The following is a 20,289-nucleotide window of genomic DNA, read 5'->3' as shown; positions in this document are numbered from 1 at the left end:
AAGGATGGCTATGTTATGTTGGTATGTCTGTCCAGTGTCCAATTATAATTTTTGTCCTAAGCAACATATTTTGATAACTGCTGTCTGGATTGCCATGGAATTGCAACACTTGAATCCCAGATCAAGACCCCTGCTGGTGTTGTTGACCCCCATGGTCTTTCCTCCAGCACCACCATTAGGTAAAAACGTCCACCAGTCCAGCATACAGTACATTTTACTCCCAAACAAACAAGATATAATGAAAACCGTTCTGCTGGGTTACTATGGAATTTTCTGTTGGTATTCATGAATGAATTGATGAGGATGATGACCCATAATGATTTCCTTCAATTCAGTTCCACACTTTGGTCGATTTCATCATTTGAGCATCATGGATGATAGCAGAGCTTTTAGACTCTAGCCTTGTTATTGGACTGGGCTTGGCACAGAGCAGTATGCTGCATAGAGAGATGTGTACTGCACATTGTGCACAAATCTAAGGCAGAGTTTTTTTCTCCTTTCCCTACCGATGTTGTTTAGATTACTGTGGATTGCTCCAGCCTTTCTTCAAGTACTGAATGTTCTTTTCATATTTGGTGATTTTAGTCTTTGCTTTTGATTTTGATAACTGTACGTTAGCAGTGTGTTGTAGCAGGTCTCAGAGCTGTCCTCCCTGTATCTCTAAGTTATGCTTGTCACGCTGCAAAAAATAGTCGACCCACAAGCTCACAATGCATTGTGTTGTGAGCATTATAGATTGTCTATTTCCGGTGCGCAACTAAGTATAAATCAGGCTTTTTTCCCTCTAACTCTTTCTTTGGCTCTTTGTCTGTCTTTCTGATGAGTCACACCCGCTAGTCTCGCTCTGTCTCTGAGGTGCTGTTAAACATCCATCACTGTCCCGCTCCCCACTCTGTCCAAATGGCGGCCCGGACTCACAGAACAACTGACATCAGTCCAGTGTGCCAATCAATCACCATGTGGCCAAGTCATACAGCAGGCTTTTTACTTTAGAGTGTCGAGTTGTGTCTAGTCAAGCCCGTGCCACGCTGTAGAAAAGTGCCATGTAAGTACGGCATCTTGACCTTTTATGTGCAGAGATAACCTTATAAGTTCAAGGAAAATGTATTCTGCCTGTTGGAAAGGCAATATGACAATGTGACGGAGGAAAAGTAATAAGAAGACTGAGAACAACTCTGGCATATTCAGTGTTGTCAGTGTGTTGAATGACCTCTATCATGTTGTCCTGTCAGTTGTGTTGGGGTTAGGTGCATTCCATGTTGTCACTGTAGCCCACTCCAAAACAGTTTTCTAGTACGAACATTGCGCTTTTGCATTGTATCACAGGTTAAATGAGGAAATCCTGTCCCACTCTTCCACTCTCGGAAGCGGATTTGAACAGGAGCTTTATCTAAATGTCATGCTGGACAGCATCAGGCGTCTGTGCTCATAGAACCATTGATTTTCCTTAACTGCACTCTCTGTCTGAGAAATGTCTCTCTTTGTTCTTACTCCCTCTACAAACACACAGACATGAACATGCGCTTAGAATCCACTTCCTGGGGGCACTGGTTGGAATAACGTGTTCCTTTCACACGCTACGTCCAACTGGGGAAGCTCCCCCTGTCAGGTGATAAGAAGCGGCCTGCTCACTCCTCATGCACTGAAGGAAGCATGAGCTCAGTTCAGGGCTCTCCCCAGGTTGGCAGAGGGAGAGTAGCGCCCAGGATTACAGTTTAGGCAATTGGCACTGGATGAAAAATGGGTTACAAAATCATGGGATAAAACGAAGAGAATCCACTTACTATCCACTTTTTTAACTCACTCTCTCCCCCTCGCAGTCAAAGAGCTGTTGGTTTTGTGGGGTTGGACGGCCGTTATCACTGGCGATGTGTTTGACACCGACGGATTCGTTAAACACATCCTCTGTGATTGGACACACTCAGTAAAAGCTAACAAAGTCACGTACACCCAGAGGTCGCTATCAGCCAGGAACTCCCCTCCAGCCTTCTCCTCTCTGATATCAATTAGGCCAGTGGTTCCCAAAATGTTTAGCTCGAGACCCAAAAGGAAAATGTGATATCTCCCCGGGACCTAAACTAGCAAAAACAGCAGATCTACTAGCTCACTACGTGTTGCTTTACTTGCTTCGCGCCATGTTGTGAGCTTGTATTTCGGCTATTTTCACAAATGGGTCACGGTTTCACACTCATTGTTTGTGAAACCGTGAATTACGGTAGCCTGTCGTTGTACCTCAGTCTACCTGAGAAATAGGCGATCACTGCTGTGCAACCTCTGTCATGTACTTGATCTACAGTATGTGTATTTCCTGGATAAACACTGTCTCTAGTGTAGTGGTGTTTGTAGAGCATGGTGCCAGTGTGTGCCAGGCCACACAGGCTTAGATTGCCACTTGCATGCTAACAGAGAGGCACTGGTGGTGGCACTTGAGAGTTGAGCCTTATTTTTTACTTTGCCGTACGTTGGTTTCACTTGGCAAAAAATAGCTGCTCTGCAAGCACACATCGTGTCGTGATTCAACATATTATGAGTTTGTAGATCTGCTATTTTAGCTATTTATTTACAGCTTTTGGAAATGTTTGTTTATAATGACCTGCCTCTAACATGCCTAACTTTGGAAAATCAGTTTGAAAGTTGATAAGAAGGTAATACGACTTGAAAGTGTCTCAATGATATTTGTACACCAAATGGGGATATTTGACATGGCTTTATTGGGATGATTCATATAAATTAACCTGATAAATAATTGAACAATCTGCCTTGGTCTTTATTTACTGAAAGACGTTTGAGCAACACTGGAAGTGCTGTAATCTTTTGGTAAATGTTACAAGATACAATGAATATTTCTTTGATGTCTTAACATTGAGATTTTCATGATGTTCGTGGAGCTATGCCATATTGGAGAATTGAATTGAGTACACAGCCTTATAGTTAAAGTATACAGGCCAATTCCCCTTTCATTAATTTAACTGGATTCCGACTGAGACATGCCACAGGTTATAACAAACAAACCTTCCAACTGGCTGAACCTAGTTTCTTCTCTCCCTCCCGCTATCTGTCTCTGTCTGTCTGTGCTCTCTCCAGGGACACATCGGGACAAGGCCGTTTCTGCACCATCTTCCGCTCGTATTCCCGTGGTGCTCAGGTGAGGAAAAGAAGACGCTTCTACTAAAACTAAAAAGACAGTTCCTGCTTTAGTTGGTCTCTACTGAAACAACAAGCTGGAAACTGAACAGCATACTGTACACATGCCGCACTGTTGCCTGTGTATAGAGTATGCACACACAGCATGGTTTATTATAGTTTTGTTTGTAATAACATGTTTATCTAAAACTCACCATTCAATATTTCTAGAATATACATGAATCTAGTGTTGTTGTTTTTTTTCCTCTCTTCTAAAAGCATGATCATATCAAAGCACTTGAAAAGATCCAATAACCACATAGGCTTGACTTGTAGGCATGGCGATGCTAAAATAGCCAATCTACAAGCTCACAATGCTTCATGATGTGTGTTGTGAGCTTGTAGACTTAGCCTAGAAACCAGCCGTATCTGCCATTTGCAAAAAGAATTGCCTCGGCAGATTTGGTATGCCCTATAATAGCTCCCAAACGTTTTAGCTCGTATCCCAAAAGACAGACTAGACGTTTGCCCCGGGACCCAAACTAGTGAAAACAGCAGATCTACAAGCTTGTAGATCGGCTATTTTCACTACTTTGTTTTCTAATTCATGGAATTTCTTCGCTTTTTCTCTGATTTCTTCATGAAATTACTGAAAAAATCTTTGAATTTTGTTTTTAATTCATGAAAAAAATTAATGCCTTTTTGGAAGTTTTTATTGAAAATGTTTGAAATAATTATAATTAAAAACAAAATGTAGGAAACCAAAAATGAAGGGACCCGAAATGTTTCTGTGACCCACAAATGGGTCCCGACCCACTGTTTGGGAAACAGTGCTATAGCTGATGCCTCCATGCTGAGTGTGTAGGCTGTAAACAGGACACGGGGGAGGGTGGCACCATGTTGTTGTGCCTGACCGTTGACCATGTATGCTGTGTTTGTGTTCATCGCAGGGCATCCTGCTGGTCTATGACATCACTAACCGGTGGTCCTTCGACGGCATCGACCGGTGGATCCGAGAGATTGACGAGGTGAGTCCGCAGAAAGTGTGAAATGGAGATGGAATAAAGAAAGGGCTGAGGGATTTTCGGTGACCAGCGGCGTCACAAGTGTGGGAAAAGTGGGACTGAGTTACTAGGGCCCGAGGTGGAGGGGCCTTAATGATTTTATACTTAGCAGATATACAAGCTCACAGCTCAAGCTCACAGCTTGTAGATCTGCTGAAAATCTTTGAATATATGTATTGTTAAGCGAACATATGTAACTCAAATTTTGCTTCTGAGGGCTCCTTGGAACTGAATATTTTGAGATGAGGGTCTGTGGCCAAATACATATCATTTTGGGGGTCCTTCACATGAAAGATTTTGAGCACCACTGACATAGAAACATAGGTTTTTCAAAAAACCTTAGTAGGACTTAGCACAAACTTTCCTGATTTTTCAAAAATAGCAGATCTACAAGCTTGCATCACAGCTCCGTGAGCTTGTACATCTGCTATTTTCCAATAGTTAAAGCACAAAATAATGCGTTCCCAGTCTACATGGGTTAAACCCCCTCCCCCTATGAAGAACCTTCATGGGGGACCCGCAGTGAATCCTTGTACCCAGGGCCCAGAATTTGGTGACACACGGTTAGCCAGGAGGCCTCGCAGATCTCGTTTTGAGAACAAGAAAGGCCATGCTTCAACGTCCAGCATCAGTTCTCATGGGCTATGAAAACAAAGGAAAGCCCTTTGCCTCCAGTGACTTATACTGTAAGGCAGTGACATGAAGCTACAAAGTGACCCACCACAACACTGCTGCATTACGGGCTTAGTGCCAAATCTGATGCAAAGCTAAAAAGAAATAGAGAAACAAACTAATACTGTGTTCACTCTTGCGGTGACAAAGCTACAAAACAGCCAAGCGTGGCCAGCTACATTGCTGCACAGTTGAAGTGTTGCTCAGACCACACTGTAAATGAAAACCGTAGGGTTAAATAGCAAAGGGAACTGGTTAACGGCAAGAATGAGATTTTCTTCCATTTTGCCGAAGGCAGCACTGAATTGTGGAGAGAGAGAAGGGGAGTGGAAATGGGGAAACAAAAACATAATTGATGCTTCACCACTTCATTGGAGCACTGCAAAACGTTTTTCAGCTACAGTAGTCGGGCATCACTTTGTATAGCAGCTTCATGTCACTGGCCTCCACTGAAAATGGCTTGTAGCCTTCTGCTTTGTCGCCGCTAGCGTGAACACAGCATCAGTTTTGTTCTAGCTTTGAATCAGATCTGGCATTTGCTGTATATGATGATTAACGCCATTCTGATCCTGATCAGAATGGCATACCCTATTAATGGTGCTTATAACGAATGGATCGGTTATTGTCAGTATGTGTTGGTGTCTGCATGGATTAAAATTCTCGGTCGCCACGACTGATTTCAGTCATTTGGATTCCATGTGAAGCCAGCATGTCTTCTGTGGAAGCATGTTGCACAGCGAAAATAGCTGATCTACAAGCTCTCAATGCGCCTGAGATGCATTGAGAGCTTGCAGATGGGCAGTTTTCGGTCATTGTTTTAAGATTGGAGCATTTGAAGTGGTGAAACTAGAAATATGTTCAGAAGCATCTTCCATTTAATCTTAATAGTCTCAGACATTTCATATATATAAAAGCAAAGGTTAAAGTTTTTATCTATACTTTCGTAACGTTCTCTGTGGCCCTGAGGCTCAGAACATCGTCTCGCCCACTTCTGTGGCCTCCCAAACCGCAGGTTGAAGGAAACACTGGCCTAGATTGCATTGGGAGGATTTGGGTGGTACACAAGTGGTGAGGAATATGGGACATTGGAAAATATGGCAAGTAGGAAAATATGCTCTGCCAAACGTGCATCGCCATGGTAGTGTGGCTCTCGCTCTGACTGGATTCAAAGTAGCCTCAAATAAACACTGAGGAATCTCACAGATTGCTTGCCTCAGGCTATATCGTGGTTTTCAGGTTTTTATAATGATTTGATTTATTGGTGATTTCTTTTTCTTTTCTTTTTTTTTTTTTTTTTAAGATCAAGGCATTTCTGGTTAATTATTTAACATGGAGGAGGGAGGGGGGGGAGGCATGCACCACAGGTTTAAAGCAAGCATACTGTAATTGGTGTAAAACCTTTTTCACATCCGTACACATCCTCACCGGAAACCACTGGCCCTTCACCGAAAAGCACCGTTGGACCATTAGCAAGAGGACATTAATGTTAGCCTTTTAACCATACAAACCCTGGCTTCTCTATTTTGGGAAATTGTCCAACATTTTTCTAACTTTTCAAAATGTATTTTAAAATGTGAAAATAAAAAAAAGTGTGTGTGTTTGAGATAGAGGTGGGGTCTCCCTAGCTTTGACGGGCTCCTTCCTGCTGGTTCGGAAGCAGAGGATGTCCTTTTCTCTCTCCTCTTTGTGTGTGTGTGTGTGTGTGTGTGTGTGTGTGTGTGTGTGTGTGTGTGTGCTTGAGATCTGCCTTTCCTGCCCCACCTCCTCAGAATCCTGTGGCTGCCGGGTCGCGGTCACAATGCAGTAAAATCCCCAATGTTAATTTAACTCTGAGAGTAACTGTGAGCGTGTGCACTACATGACACCACATAGACCTGTGAGGGTCCATTTGTGCATTCTCCGAGTCAAATTAACACTGAGGATTTTGCGGTGCAGTCAGAACCATAGGGAGTGATGAAGCGACTGGAAAATGTCCGAGCGGAGTGAGAAGCAGAGAACATGGGAGAGCAGGCAAACAGGGTTGTAGGTTGGAAAGTAAAAACGCTGGAACATTGGTGCTTCCAGACCCAGTTATTAATGGACTTAGTGGTTTTGCTCTGGGAGACGGGCCGTGTCCCAATGACCGCATACATCCCAGAGTCATACTAGGTCATTAAGACAACTGTTACTGCCTATTAGCATTGAGCAATACATCCATATAATACTGCATCCAAATCCCGATATGAGACTGCATATCATCTGGGAGTTTTCGTAATATTCAGAATGCAGCTTACTGCAAATGTTGTATTTTCCTGGTCTTACATTAAGTTGTCATATCATTTTCTGAATTCATTTGTAGGGCTGTCCCCTGTAGTTTGGTCTTATGTCGACCAAGACTTTGTTTGGTCAAGTTAATTTAGCCAGTCTAACTTTCAATATTATAAATATTAATTTCTCAACCTCACCAACCTGAAAAGGCTTGTCTCTGCATGATTGTACACGTGGCAAACACAATTTTACAGATTTGTTCGATTAGTTGACAAATTCCAATCAATGTTAGTCGACCAATAATATATTTTGTCGTGGACATTCCAGCTCAATAGAATTAGACTAGCTTATTCTAGCTTAAATCTAGTTTTTTCCTGGTCCTTAAGTATCATTAAGTGATACCAATTTTGGACCATATTAGTAGCCGAGACAGATGGACAGACAGACAGGCTGCATGGAGTAGTAGGGCAATGGCCAGGCTGCCATCTTCTATTCTGTCAGTCAGAACAGATTGCTGTGAATCAGGGAGACACGAGTCGAAGTGACAGGGCAAGTTATTCTCCTGCCCCGGGCCTGATGAATAAGTAACAGACCACCGCTAGTCACTTTGTTCCATTTAATATGTGCCAGGGCCCTCTCTTTCCATCTGCGTTTAGCGCTCTATCGCTTCCTCTCTCTCTGCCTGTAACCATTTAGTCCTACAGAATTGGACTTGAGTTACAACTCTACTGTACTTTGACCTTTTCTTCCATCTACACCAAGTCTCTTTGCCAAAAATAGCTGATCTACAAGCTTACAATGAGTCACATTGCGACGCATTGTGAGCCTGTAGATCTGCTTTTTCTCTTTCCGAATGGTCCCCCCAGGATATGGATGCTGGTGTTCAAGTGGTTAAACAACCTCTTAAAGTTACAATCCTTAACTTTCATGTCCTAACCGGGATTCAAACTCGGGTCCCCTATGACTATGAGTGCAGTGAAGGTTCCTTTTGAACTTAATGCAGTACCCTTTGTCAACCACCAGTAGTGATGTCTCAATAGAAGTGCAAGGAGATCACCCCGAACCGCCACACTTGTGTAATTGTACAAACTCTATAATACAGAATGGTTAAAATAAAACAAATCAAAAGAAAGTTTTGAATTGCCGCTTTAATCACTTCAACTCTATACTTCGTTGACCAGAGTGCCCCAGGGGTCTATACTGGGGTCTGCCCAGACAGAACAAGGGCCTTTTTGTTATTTTGAGTTAACAAAAAATGATTGTGGGTGTTTCACTTAGAGCACAGAGTGCCAAAAGCACCATGGAAAAAGAGCTATAACTTCTATAACACATTGGTGCACCTACTTATGATCTCTCTCGTTCTTTCTACCCAGCATGCACCGGGCGTCCCTCGGATCCTGGTGGGTAACCGGCTCCACCTGGCCTTCAAGCGGCAGGTCCCCACAGAGCAGGCGCGCGCCTACGCCGAGAAGAATGGCATGACCTTCTTCGAGGTGAGCCCCCTGTGCAACTTCAACGTCATCGAGTCCTTCACGGAGCTGTCGCGCATCGTCCTCATGAGGCACGGCATGGAGAAGTTCTGGAGGCCCAACCGAGGTGGGTGGATGCCCAACAGAGGTGGGTAGATGAATGGATGGGTGGATGAATGGATGGGTGGATGTGTGGAGCGGAGGTTAAGGTGTGCGCTCTTTACAATTTTTTTTTAAATCCATAAGCAAGGTAACATCAATACAATAAGCAAGGTAATACATCAATACATCAAATGCATAGAAATATTAATCTAGGAAAAAAAAGAATGTAGGTTGACTAAGCACCTATTCAGTAATAAACTTCATATAAAACCTAAAAATGTTATCTAGCTTTCATGTATGGTCATTGAGAGTAGGCGAGTGCTACGGTAAGTGCTATGGGCTATTTTGGGCTAAGGTGGAGCCTGAATAGGTGAGTCTTTAGGTGCTTGGTTGTCCTCTGGACATCTCATGCCGTCTCCCCTCCCTCGTCTCTCCCAGCGTAGGCTTCCATGTCTCTTCTGTTTCTGTCCTTCGATCTCTTGCTTAAGACTGCTTCCTTAAGACTGAACAATATGAATAAAACATCCCATTGTGTGTTTCAATGGGGATTTGAATTCTGACATGTTAACCACCTATGCCCTAACTCAGTGCCGGTCCAGGGACAATCAGGGTTCTTTGAGTGGGGTTCCGTTTGTACGCGTTCATAGTTATGGGGGTATTTGAAATTAAAAAGCTTGAAAGCTCAAAATGCGCTGCAGTGCGTTGTGAGTTTGTGGATTGGCTATTTTTGCTTACAAAATAGGGAGGCCAGGTTGAAAGCGATCTGAGCGATCACATTGAATATCCTTATCCATATGATTATTGAAATCATTTTAGCTGTATTCAAATGGTTTATTCTAATCTGTTGAGGCATTCAGAACATCCATGTGACATCTGGGCATTATAGCTTTGTCACACATTCCATCTGGCTTCTACTCCCCTCCTGCGTTTAATCATGCAACAGGCATCATATTCTGCAATTTGACTGTATAATGATAATCATAACATTTGTTTAGATGGCACTTTGCTAGTTTGTAGGAGGTCAACACAGCCTCTGATGATGAACTTCTGCTGGCCAACATCAGCAACTGGCCAGAGGCTTCTGATTGGTCAAACGCTTAACAGATGCTGTGAATGCACAATGATGCAGAACAGACCCAGTACCGCTTTAATGGTAGAATATTATCAAACAAATGCAGCGGTTTTTAGTATATAGGCATATTGCATGTTAAAAATGTGTTTTAATTTGATGAATGGTGAAGCCCTCTGTAATCTGTTTATCCTTTAAGCAGTGAGCTTTTAGATCAGTATTTTCGATAGATTTGGTGTAGAGGAAAAAAAGAAGGGGGGATCAATTATAGGGGGATGAATTATAGACCCCCTGTCAACAGAGTATAGGGTTTAAGTGGTTAAAACCTAATGCTGTGTAGTCCAGATGGACATCCTAAACATGTGCTGTAGCCAGGGAAGAAATTTCATGGAGGTCATGAATGGCCACTGTTGCCTCTGACTTCGGGAGTCTGCCCTTAAAAAAAATGATACTCCCCGAGGCTACTTGATGGCCCCATCCATGATGTCCCAGCTTATATCACCTGTTTTCTCCTCTGTCTCTTTCCTGTAGTTTCATAGACTACTCCCTGATTCTGTAAAACAGGACGCAAACCGTTTGCAGACACATGTAACTGAACTAGGCCCTTGCAAGAGCCTAGATTGCCAAAAAGGTGACAAAAAGGTTGATCATAAATAGTTAAATCTAGTAACATAAGGTCATCTGTGCCAGGTGCCAAGGCAACTCGTCTATGTGACTTCTGAGGCTCTGCGTACGTGACAAACACATGCACTAATCATGCACACGCTGTTGGACCAAGAGTTACAGGACATAAGGTCATCAGACCTTTGAGTAAATCTATTTCACTGTCAATGTGGTTTTTCCTTTGTTGAGAGTCTGTACCCTTAAGTTCTCCTGAGTCTGCGGGTCCCCGTCTTCAAACCAGGCCAATGACTCAGAGTATGAACTTTTCAGGAGTTTGTACAAATATTGGTCATTTGTAAATTCCACCAATCATTTATTTATTTCACTGATAGTTATACTACATAATTAACACACATTAATTCTTAACCCCTACATTCAATTCATTATTTCAGTGGACTTAATACTGTATTATTGTTTTATTTGATGGCCTTGCCCTTGTGGCATTTGAGGCCAAGTAGCCTTGCCCCTAAAAAGATGAAATTCCAGGCCTGGATGTAGCATATACAAGTGTTTGTTAGTGTATGCATTCTCACAGCTTGGGAGTGCTAATGTACGCTAATGGACTTTTACTGGTCTTCAGATGGATGCCATGTTCTCTCTCTCTCTCTCTCTCCCCCTCTCTCTCTCTCATTAATTCTTCTCCGTTCTATCTCTGTCATCATTCCCTTTATTCAGATCATGTGTAATTAGAAAGAGAGAAGCAGATGGAGAGAGATGTCCCAGCTTGCCCTCTGTAAATAAAACGAGTGCTTACTGGGGTTCTTGAAGTCTGCCGAGGCTGGCTTCCCTCAGCCTGTCGTTCATTTGGTGCCAGTTATTTGAGTGTCAGTGGTACGAGCTCCGTGCAGAGAGTAGAAGCCTCGGCTGTTCTCCATGGGGCATTTTTAAATAGTCATCCTCCATGTGAGAGAGGAACTCCCCTTCAGGTTCACATTTTCCTCTGCAAAATGCAGATTTGTATTCTTCTGTTTTCCATTTCTACAAGAAGTCTTCTAAATCCTGGTCAGAAATGGCTAAAATTGTTCATGTTTTAAAAGAAACAGCAGATATACAGTGCGCGTGCTATGAGCTTGTATATCTGCTATTTCCCAATAGCTTAACGTATAAAATAATGGTTTGAAGTGGTTACAATCTACAGTGACAGAGACGCGTTCCTGCTCAAAACGTGCTGAACTCTTCCCTCTCTCTCTCTCCTCTCCTCCTCTACAGTGTTCAGCCTGCAGGACCTGTGCTGCCGCGCCATCGTGTCCTGCACGCCGGTGCACCTCATCGACAAGCTGCCGCTGCCGGTGGCCATCAAGTCCCACCTCAAGTCCTTCTCCATGGCCAACGGCATGAACGCCGTCATGATGCACGGACGCTCCTACTCGCTGGCCGGCCAGCCGGCCGGCGGCTCCAAGGGCAACAGTCTGAAGCGCTCCAAGTCCATCCGTCCGCCGCAGAGCCCGCCCCAGAACTGCACCCGCAACAACTGCAAGATCTCTTAGTCTCTGGGGACTGGGTGGGGTGGGGGGAGAGTTGGAGAGAGACGACGGGCCAGTAGAGGGATTTGTGGGGAGATGGTGTGTGGGCGTTTATTTTTTGGTGGAGAGTACAAACCGCGCCCTGGGAATTTGTGCTCGGAACAAGGAGGTAAACCGTGAATGCTTAGCCACTTAAACCCTATTTTACTTTGGCGAACCGGTGTGCCCCAGGGGTCTATCCTTGGCATGCTCCTTTTTACCCCATACACCATAAGAATCTTCTGGGAAAATAGCCGGTCACAACATTGTGAGCATGTGGACCGGCTATGTTCACAGAACAACATTCGCCTTTTGGAGAGCGCTAGGGTTCATGTGGTTAAACCCGTAAGCAGTTGTCCTCCCATCTCCCCTAAGATCACAGCTGTTGTTTTGAGACCAGGTCTTCTTATAGAAGTGACTCATCTAATGAGTGAAGAAGAAGCCTGGTGGCCTTGCTTGCCACTACCAACCACTGACGTGGGACAAGACGGATGGAGAAGGTTCTCCTGTCTGCGGGAGCATTATTACTACATGTACAGAATGGACAACAAGTGTACAGGAACCTTAAGAAACTCTTGCAACCATATTTAGTTCATCTGCATTGCGCCACTCACGGTTTGTGTCATAAACTTCACTTCAATTCTTTATTATCTTTGAGACATTTGAGCTCTTTGTGTGTGTGTGTGTGTGTCTCCCCCAATTGCTCAATATTCATCAGTATTTCTTCCTTATTCTGTCCATTTTAAAATGTTCTATTGACCAGTAAGTGAACAATAATTAATACTATTGCTGATACGGCTGATCACAAACACTATTACCCATTCATAACTTTGGCTACTATGATGTCAGATCTGGGCACAACCCTCTTGCTTTTGACTGTAACGCTGCTTTGGAAGTCACAAAGTTTTGTTCTGTTTTCACATGGCTTTCGCTGAATTGACAAGTTGAAACAAACTCCAGGTGTGCAGGTGTGTTGTAGTGGGAGCATTCGTTGGGTTCTCATCTCCCACAGGCCCCCTGGGAGTCGTGGTAGAAGACAAGGTCTGAAAGGACAGCTTTACTTTCGTATCGCGTCTAGACGCCACCCATGGGAGCTGTGGGGGTCCAGATGAACATTAATTTGACTGTCACCCTCTTCCCTCCTCCCTTTATCTGGGTTCCAACTTCCTCTCTCTTCCTCCCTCGTCCTCGCAGCCTTGCATCCCCCACCCCCTGCCACAGAGTTGATGCATGTTATAGATCTGACTTACTTGTCTTATTCCTGCAGGCATAGGACAGCAAACACACCCCGCCTTTAGACTCTGTTTTGGGCAGTTTTCTTCAGCTGGCCCCACGATAGTCCGGTTGTCTTTGCCTCACTCTCGGCTGATCTTCTCCACATCTGTTTTGGCCTTCCCACTTCTCTGTCGCTCTGTGGATTCTAGTCAAGAGCTTGCGTTGTGAGATTGTCTGTTGGTTTTCGGGGGTTGTGTCCAATCCACCCCCACTTTAACTTCTTCACATCCTGGCTGATGGAGTTCTGAGTGGTTCTCTCTCTCCGGAGAGAACCAACAGGCTGGCGTTCATGTTATAGATCATGTTATAGATCAGTGTTTCTTAAACAGCCCTGCGCCCAAACACCCAAATTAATATGTATTTGGCCGCAGACCTCCATCTGAAAATATTTAGTGCCAGGGACACCCACCAAGCCTGAGCCCGTTGACACCTGTTGAGAGCTGATGCATCTTCATAAATTATGGTCCTTCAGTACCTGCTCACTCTGCTACAACTGATGAGGTCTGTCTCCCAGCAAACCCTCGCCATGTTCCCGGACAGCAGAGACGATAATACATCCACATACTCGCTCCCCATATGCCCTCCAATCACTCTGTCCAGTAGGTCAGTGGTTTTCAGGCCAGGACCCCCCGAAATAATCCCCCCACCCCCCAAATAATCATGTTTGAACTGGGGATGCACCAAAATTATCATATTTGACTTGGGGACTCCCCACCCTGATAAGCACTTACATTAGGAGTTGAGGCATTTAGTTTGATTTGGTTCCACAGATAAATATGGTGAAAAAAGCTCACAATGCCTCACAACGACAGTCATTTTAGTCACTCAATCCTCTTTTAGTCACATACGGTAGTTAAAACGAATTAGACAAAACTTAATGAACTTCTCTTTCTGCAGCCGGAGAGAGAAAGTAATCTGCTCCATAACATAGATATCATCTACTACATCTATCCATTCTTTTATGGTGGGGCCTCGGGATGCAACCAATGCATTGTAAAGAGGTTCCACCTGATTTTGATGCCATCTGTATCTATATTAATTAACTAAAACTCTGGAGCCCCCTCCCCCAAACCACTATTATAGAACTGACAGGCGAAGCATCGTGCTTGTTCCACGCAGCACAAATGTTTTGTGTGGGGGGTCCCTTCCTGTGCCTTTTAAGATCAGTCATCAGTCCTAGCACTTAACTTGCCAAGCCTGGGTCTCAAAGATGCTGCTTTTGACCCGTAAACGAGCCCCCTTCCCACACCCCACAAAAAGAAGGAATGAAATCCATAGCATGTGCTAATAGGTTTACCATCCCTTCAGTTCAGTATTTGGCCTACAGCATGCATAAAAGCTCTTGAGATGGAGAGCACAGGTATCCCTGGCTGTTTGAAAACAAAAGCATGGCTTCTAGCATTGGGTCGTCGTCCAGCTGAATAACCTGTGCCAAAGTGAGGAGTCTGAGGAGAGATAGATGGGGCGCGAAAAAGAAGCACAAGCTCTGTTAGAGCAGTGGTTCTCAGTTTAAGTGTATAGAGGGTATCTGCACATTTCTAAAGTTTTCTAAATTCTACATTTTTAAGGATTTTTGAAGACTTTTAAAATGACAAATTAAACATTGCTCAAATTGTCAAATATTTGAGGCGGAAATTGTGAAAATAGCCGATCTACATGCTCACAATGTGAGGCGTTGTGAGCATGCAGATCTGCTATTTTCACAATAGAACTGTGTTATACAAAATCTGGCTTCAATCTTGCAATCTGGCTAGCCATCATCAAAGAAAAGGTTGATCCTCTTCACTTGACTGGAGCTCAGTTGTAACTCGAGCTCAGTTAGGCTGTTCTTGAGAGAATATACAAAATGTAATGCCTTTTAGGGTGGGGGGGTCCCAGTTAAAATATGGTTATTTTGGGGGTCGCGGCCTGAAAAGGTTGAGAACCACCGTGTGAGACAGCATTAAGCTAAGATTGTGACTTGCTCAGAGAGAGTGAAACGGTGTGCTTTTTACGCGTCCGTCTGCTCGGGCATCACTTCTCTCATCCCGGCTCCTGATTTCCCCAGGGCTTGTTCCCACCGAAGCACCTCATATTACGCCCGTTTGCTAATTTTTTGTATTGCATTGTAATCGATCCTGTCTGCCACAGTCATAACTGTGTTTTAATCCTTTTTGGATCAAACTTCGCTGATGGGTTCTTGCCAGGCCTGCGCTATTGATTTTTATGTTGTTGCTGTTTTTTTATCGGCCAAAGGTCAATGTCAAAGTTCAGCAGCCCCATGCTTAGCATATTTAGAATGAGCCTACAGGAACAGATGGCGTCGGGGTGCCAAGCACGTGAAGACACAACATCTATTCAGACTGAGGCTTTGATTTATACTCTGTTGCATGCGGGTGTCGCGCAAACAAAAACTGACAATCTACAAGCTCACAGCGCCTCGCGTTGCAATGCGCTGTGAGCTTTTAAGATCGTCTGTTTTCGGTGTGCAACTAATGTATAAACCAGGCATTGATCTGCCCTCATCCACGACATCGGCTCTGTTTTCCCACTTCACGAATACATGCACACACCCCACCCCACACCCCTCCCCCCATGCTCTGTCCTGCCTTTCATCTCTCTCCCTCCATTCTCTCACAAGCCCCCCACCCCACCATCTCCACATGCTGCCCCATGATTCATAGCTGCTGAATTATAGATGCTCTTTTCATATATCTCTGGAGGGCTTTATCAGTCCATCTCAACTCCCCCTCTCTCTCCTCGCCCCAGCAGCAAGTACGAAGCCTGCTATTGTGGTCTCCAGATTTCTATTTATCAGTCTTACTCTCCTGGGTATCATCTGACCAATGTTTTCCTGTCACTACCTGCAGCTGGCTTCCTTTCTCTCCCGTTTACACCAGACGACACCTGGGCTTTCTCCTTGGAACAGCCTTCAGAGGAACTGTGCCCTTGTCAAATATCTGCTCGGTTCACAAAACAACTAAATACAAGCCATGCCGGCCCTATTAGCTGAACAGGTGTGAACATTAAGGAGAACAAATGAGTTGTAGCAATGTCAAACTTAGCTCTGGGAGATATAAAATAAAGAGATGTTTAATACACTTAGCCAAGTGTAACTCAGGTATTTCCTGATTAAACATTTTCTCAAATGAGCATAGATAAACTCTTGTTATCAGAAGTGCAAATTCCTCCTCTCTCTCTCTTTCACTGCTAGCAATCAATTCGCAACATTCCCCCTAAATCTCGAGGGCACATTCAAACTAATCTCTGAATGCCCAATCTTTTGTGGAATCGGTATGAATTGAAGACGGCAGATGAAAACGAGGTCACGGTTTCGTGGTTCAGTAAATCTTCTCAGCACCTTGTTGTCAATTCCGCGTGGGGGGAGGGGGGTGGGGGGGGAAGACGCTCTCGACATCTCTGAAAATTTAGTTTGGGCTGCTGCTGTTCCCTTGGAGTGTGATGTAATGGGACGTCTTAAGCCCGATTTGTATTTAGTCCTGTGTCGCGTGCCAAAAATAGTAGTTGTGCTATTTTGGGAAAGGGTAAGGACACTCTTCTCCCCTCCTGTTCCCCCTCTCGCTTCTCTTATCTCAGGGAGCTGCCCTTTGACCTCCAGACTTTCAAGATGCCTTGACTCACCCAATGAAGCCTCCTCGCTTTTAGACAGTCTCTCTCTAGCTCGCTCTCTCTCTGGCTACAGTCACTGGGGAAAGTCCGATTCCCCACCTCACCTTGTGGGACAATTAACCGCACGCCGGGCCATTTGACGTAAGAGCAAAACAAATGGCCGCCGCGCGAACGCGGCCAATAGGAATGAGCCAGTCCTCGTGTTTGGGACGAGAGGAGATGTGTAAAGCAGGCATTGGCTGAGCGGTGTCAATGGACGTTTTAATTCCCTGCCAAACAGGCCGGCAGGGAACCCCCGACCATCAGAGCATATGTGATGGAGTAGTGCTTTAGTCCTCTACCTCTACCCCCCCCCCCCCTCTCTATCTCTCACACACACACACAAACATACACACACACTCGCTTCCATCCCTACTGTTTACGCACACGCTTTTGTTACCACCGCAGACCAGTGTTGTTGTACGAGCACGACGAACAAGCGAGATGCTGAAACGAAGGACACTGAGAAAACTCGTAGCCGACGTTTTGAGAAGAGGTCTGCCTCTCTGTCTCTTAATCCGCTGTCACTCTGCGCGGACAGCTCCACTTCAGTGGGTGGTGGTCGTTGTTTTTTAAATTAATGTTGTGCGTTGTGCATCTGACCTTTCAGTACATGTGATGTAGAAAATAAATTTTTCGGTTCCTCATTTTAAAGCTTAAGCCTGATGCATTCTAAGTTGTGCGCCGGCGTCACTTGCCAAAAGCAGCAGCTAATAATAATACTACATCTGCAAGTTCTGTGGGCTTGTAGATCTGCTGTTTTCTTTGTGCGACACCGTGCGTAACGAAGTATACATCAAGCCTTATTTGTATTGTGTTTTACGACACCCTCTTCTGTTTGTCTTTGGGGGAGGGGGTTGGACCCTAGAAGAGTTTGTCAGTTTATCCTCCACCTGTCAAACGAGTTTTCACGTTGTAACTGTTGACAGGGTTTAACCACTTAAACCCTCTATTCTAAGTAAAACGGAATTGGGTTACGACTTTACTCGGCTTTTCTGGCGAATGTTGCCCCCAGAATAGGCATGCTGGGTAAGGGTTCAAGTGGTTAAAAAGGATGGATTGTTTTGCAGAGAATGATGAGAGCGTGTTTGTAACTGTGTTGTGGATTTTGGGAGCCTGATAGGTATGACCTATGATAACTGGCTTGTGTAAGGGGGGAAAGATTATGGTGAAAATGACTTGGTAAACACTATTTTTGGGGGTGTTTCTTTTGTGATTGAAGCTGCTGAGTAAGCAAAGTGAGGGTTTGTGTGTGTGAATGTTCCTCAAACACCAAGCTGAACATTTTTTTCTTTTATTTTTTTTAAATTATTGATTGTACAGTACCATTGCTTAGGGTATGAAGACTTTTTCACAATAAAACTGTTAATGTTATCAACTCTGCGTGTCTCTGACTGTACGTTTTTCTGCACTTGCCACGTGTTGTTTCAGGGAGATGTTGCATAATTTGACACTGGAGAAATCTAGATTGAGGGTGTATTTGATATAAAGGCCAGTGGTTATACACAACATCAAAATACGTTTCAAGTTTATATACTGTAACATGTTTGGTTAAAATAACACACACATATGGTTTGGGGGTTCCTTATTTGGGGGCCCTTGACATGAAAGGTTTGAGAATCACTGATTTTGATATGCCATCCTTTACTGCTTTAGCATGCTTGCACTGCATTTGCTTTAGGGTGATTTGCTTTGTGAAGAGGGCCACCTACTGGATCTTAAGTGCATAGACACAAACGACAGAGATTGATGCACAGAGCTGTAGAATTCACCCTTTGTTAGCCTTCTGGGGTGTCAGGCAAGGGACCGTACCTATGTTCCCCAGGTTCTATGTTCCCCATTTACCCACCCAAAAAAGGTTCTATGTTCCCCGCTTATCCAAAAAAGGTCCTATGTTCCCCAGGTTCTATGTTCCCCACTTACCCCCACAAAAAAAGGTTCTATGTTCCCCGCTCAACTTACAATAGGTTCTATGTTCCCCACTTATCCATAAAATGCAGGAAACATTCCTTTATAATTATTAATAACAACTCAAAACACACAATAATGGGGAGAGATTACGAATACTAGTGGGACAGGGGGCACTAGGGACATCTGGGCACCATACTTTTGTTATGTCTGGGCATCTGGACGAGTGGGCACCTGGACATCTGGCCAAGAGGGACATGTGGGCATTTGGACGAGTGGGCACTTAGGGGTGGAGACATCTGGGCACCTGGGCAAGATGTCCCACCATTTCCTGCATTTGAGTGGGGAACATACATTTTTTTGTGGGGAAAATACAGTAGATCCTGTTTTTGGTTGAGAGGGCAATATAGAACCTTTTTGTGGGGAGGGTGGGTGGGGAACATAGAACCTTTTTGGGGGGTAAGTGGGGAACATAGAACCTGGGGAACAGGGTGGACCCCTCAGGGAAATTCGCCTAAACGCATTTGGTCCCTTCGCCTGGCATTTTCGCCGTGGAGGAGTCTTTTCACCTACCTGTCTGAGCCATTTCGCCTACCCTCAATTCTGCTGTCAGACTGTCCATGTTTGCATTATCCCTTTGTCATTTAAATATTATAGTGACTGTGACAGTGGTGTTACCTGTCAAACGGTGACCACCCTATGCACTCCATAGTAATAATCACATGATACAGATTAGAGCTATTGGAATCAGGTGCGTCCAAATAATTAATTAATGTCCCGATACTATCAACACCAATGGACATGGCAATTGGTGCAGTATTGAACAGTTTTGTAGGCTATATATATATATATGTCACAGTCACTATAATATTTAAGTGACAAAGGGATAATATGCAAACATGGACAGTCTGACAGCAGAATTGAGGGTAGGCAAAATGGCTCAGATAGGTGAAAAGACTCTCCTCCGCGGCAAAAATGCCAGGCGAAAGGACCAAAAACGTTTAGGCGAATATGTTTTAGGTGAAAGTGCTGGTGACTAGTTTAAATACCTGAAGATAAATTACCTAGACGAACCTAATACTATAAATATCAGGACCTGCTTTCTTGGAGAACTTCAGTTCCTCCTTCAACACTGCATGCATCTACTTCTTTCACAATAATAACCATTCAATGCGGCATCAACAATTTCTTACCTGAACCTGATGTACACCTGGCTATGCTCCATCACACAGTTAATGAACAGAAAAGCTATGCCTCTGTTTTTGATGTCCCCCCTCTGTTCATTCATCTTCATGACCTGATGTTTCATATTTTGATAATGTCACAATTTAATGCAATTAAAACAAATTCCACGTTTTTCCCCATTCTATCATTTTACTGTGATTCTTCATAGTACAATACAGCATGACACAACACATACAGAATCTAATACTTATAAAGAAAGAGAAACAATCTTTAAAAAGAATAAGGACAGAAAGAAGGCATTATTAAAAAAAAAAAAGGAAAAAAGTTGTAACTGCATAACACTGATGTCTTGAAGGTAGAGT

General features: G+C 44.0%; 1 protein-coding gene across 2 annotated transcripts in view; it reads left to right on the top strand.

Annotated features, from left to right (window-relative positions):
* Positions 1 to 18,202, top strand: part of LOC308284082 (ras-related protein Rab-40C) — a 34,863-nt gene extending 16,661 nt beyond the window's left edge. Inside the window, exons 3-7 of one of the 2 annotated variants that reach the window (XR_013961985.1) lie at positions 3,085 to 3,145; positions 4,074 to 4,151; positions 8,480 to 8,723; positions 11,619 to 13,133; positions 14,447 to 18,202. Coding sequence is in view for 1 of the 2 variants with exons in the window: in XM_080724621.1 (XP_080580747.1) it covers positions 3,085 to 3,145; positions 4,074 to 4,151; positions 8,480 to 8,723; positions 11,619 to 11,896 (661 nt within the window). In the remaining variant the exon portion in view is untranslated. Of the gene's footprint in view, positions 1 to 3,084; positions 3,146 to 4,073; positions 4,152 to 8,479; positions 8,724 to 11,618; positions 13,519 to 14,446 lie in introns of those variants that run through there. The other variant, XM_080724621.1, reaches the window with a different exon arrangement.
* Positions 18,203 to 20,289: the final 2,087 nt, after the last annotated feature.

This window comes from Nannobrachium achirus, assembly GCF_963921795.1.
Source record: "Nannobrachium achirus genome assembly, chromosome: 4".
In the NCBI taxonomy this organism is placed as follows: Eukaryota; Metazoa; Chordata; class Actinopteri; order Myctophiformes; family Myctophidae; genus Nannobrachium; species Nannobrachium achirus.
This window is presented reverse-complemented; position numbering and strand designations above follow the sequence as displayed.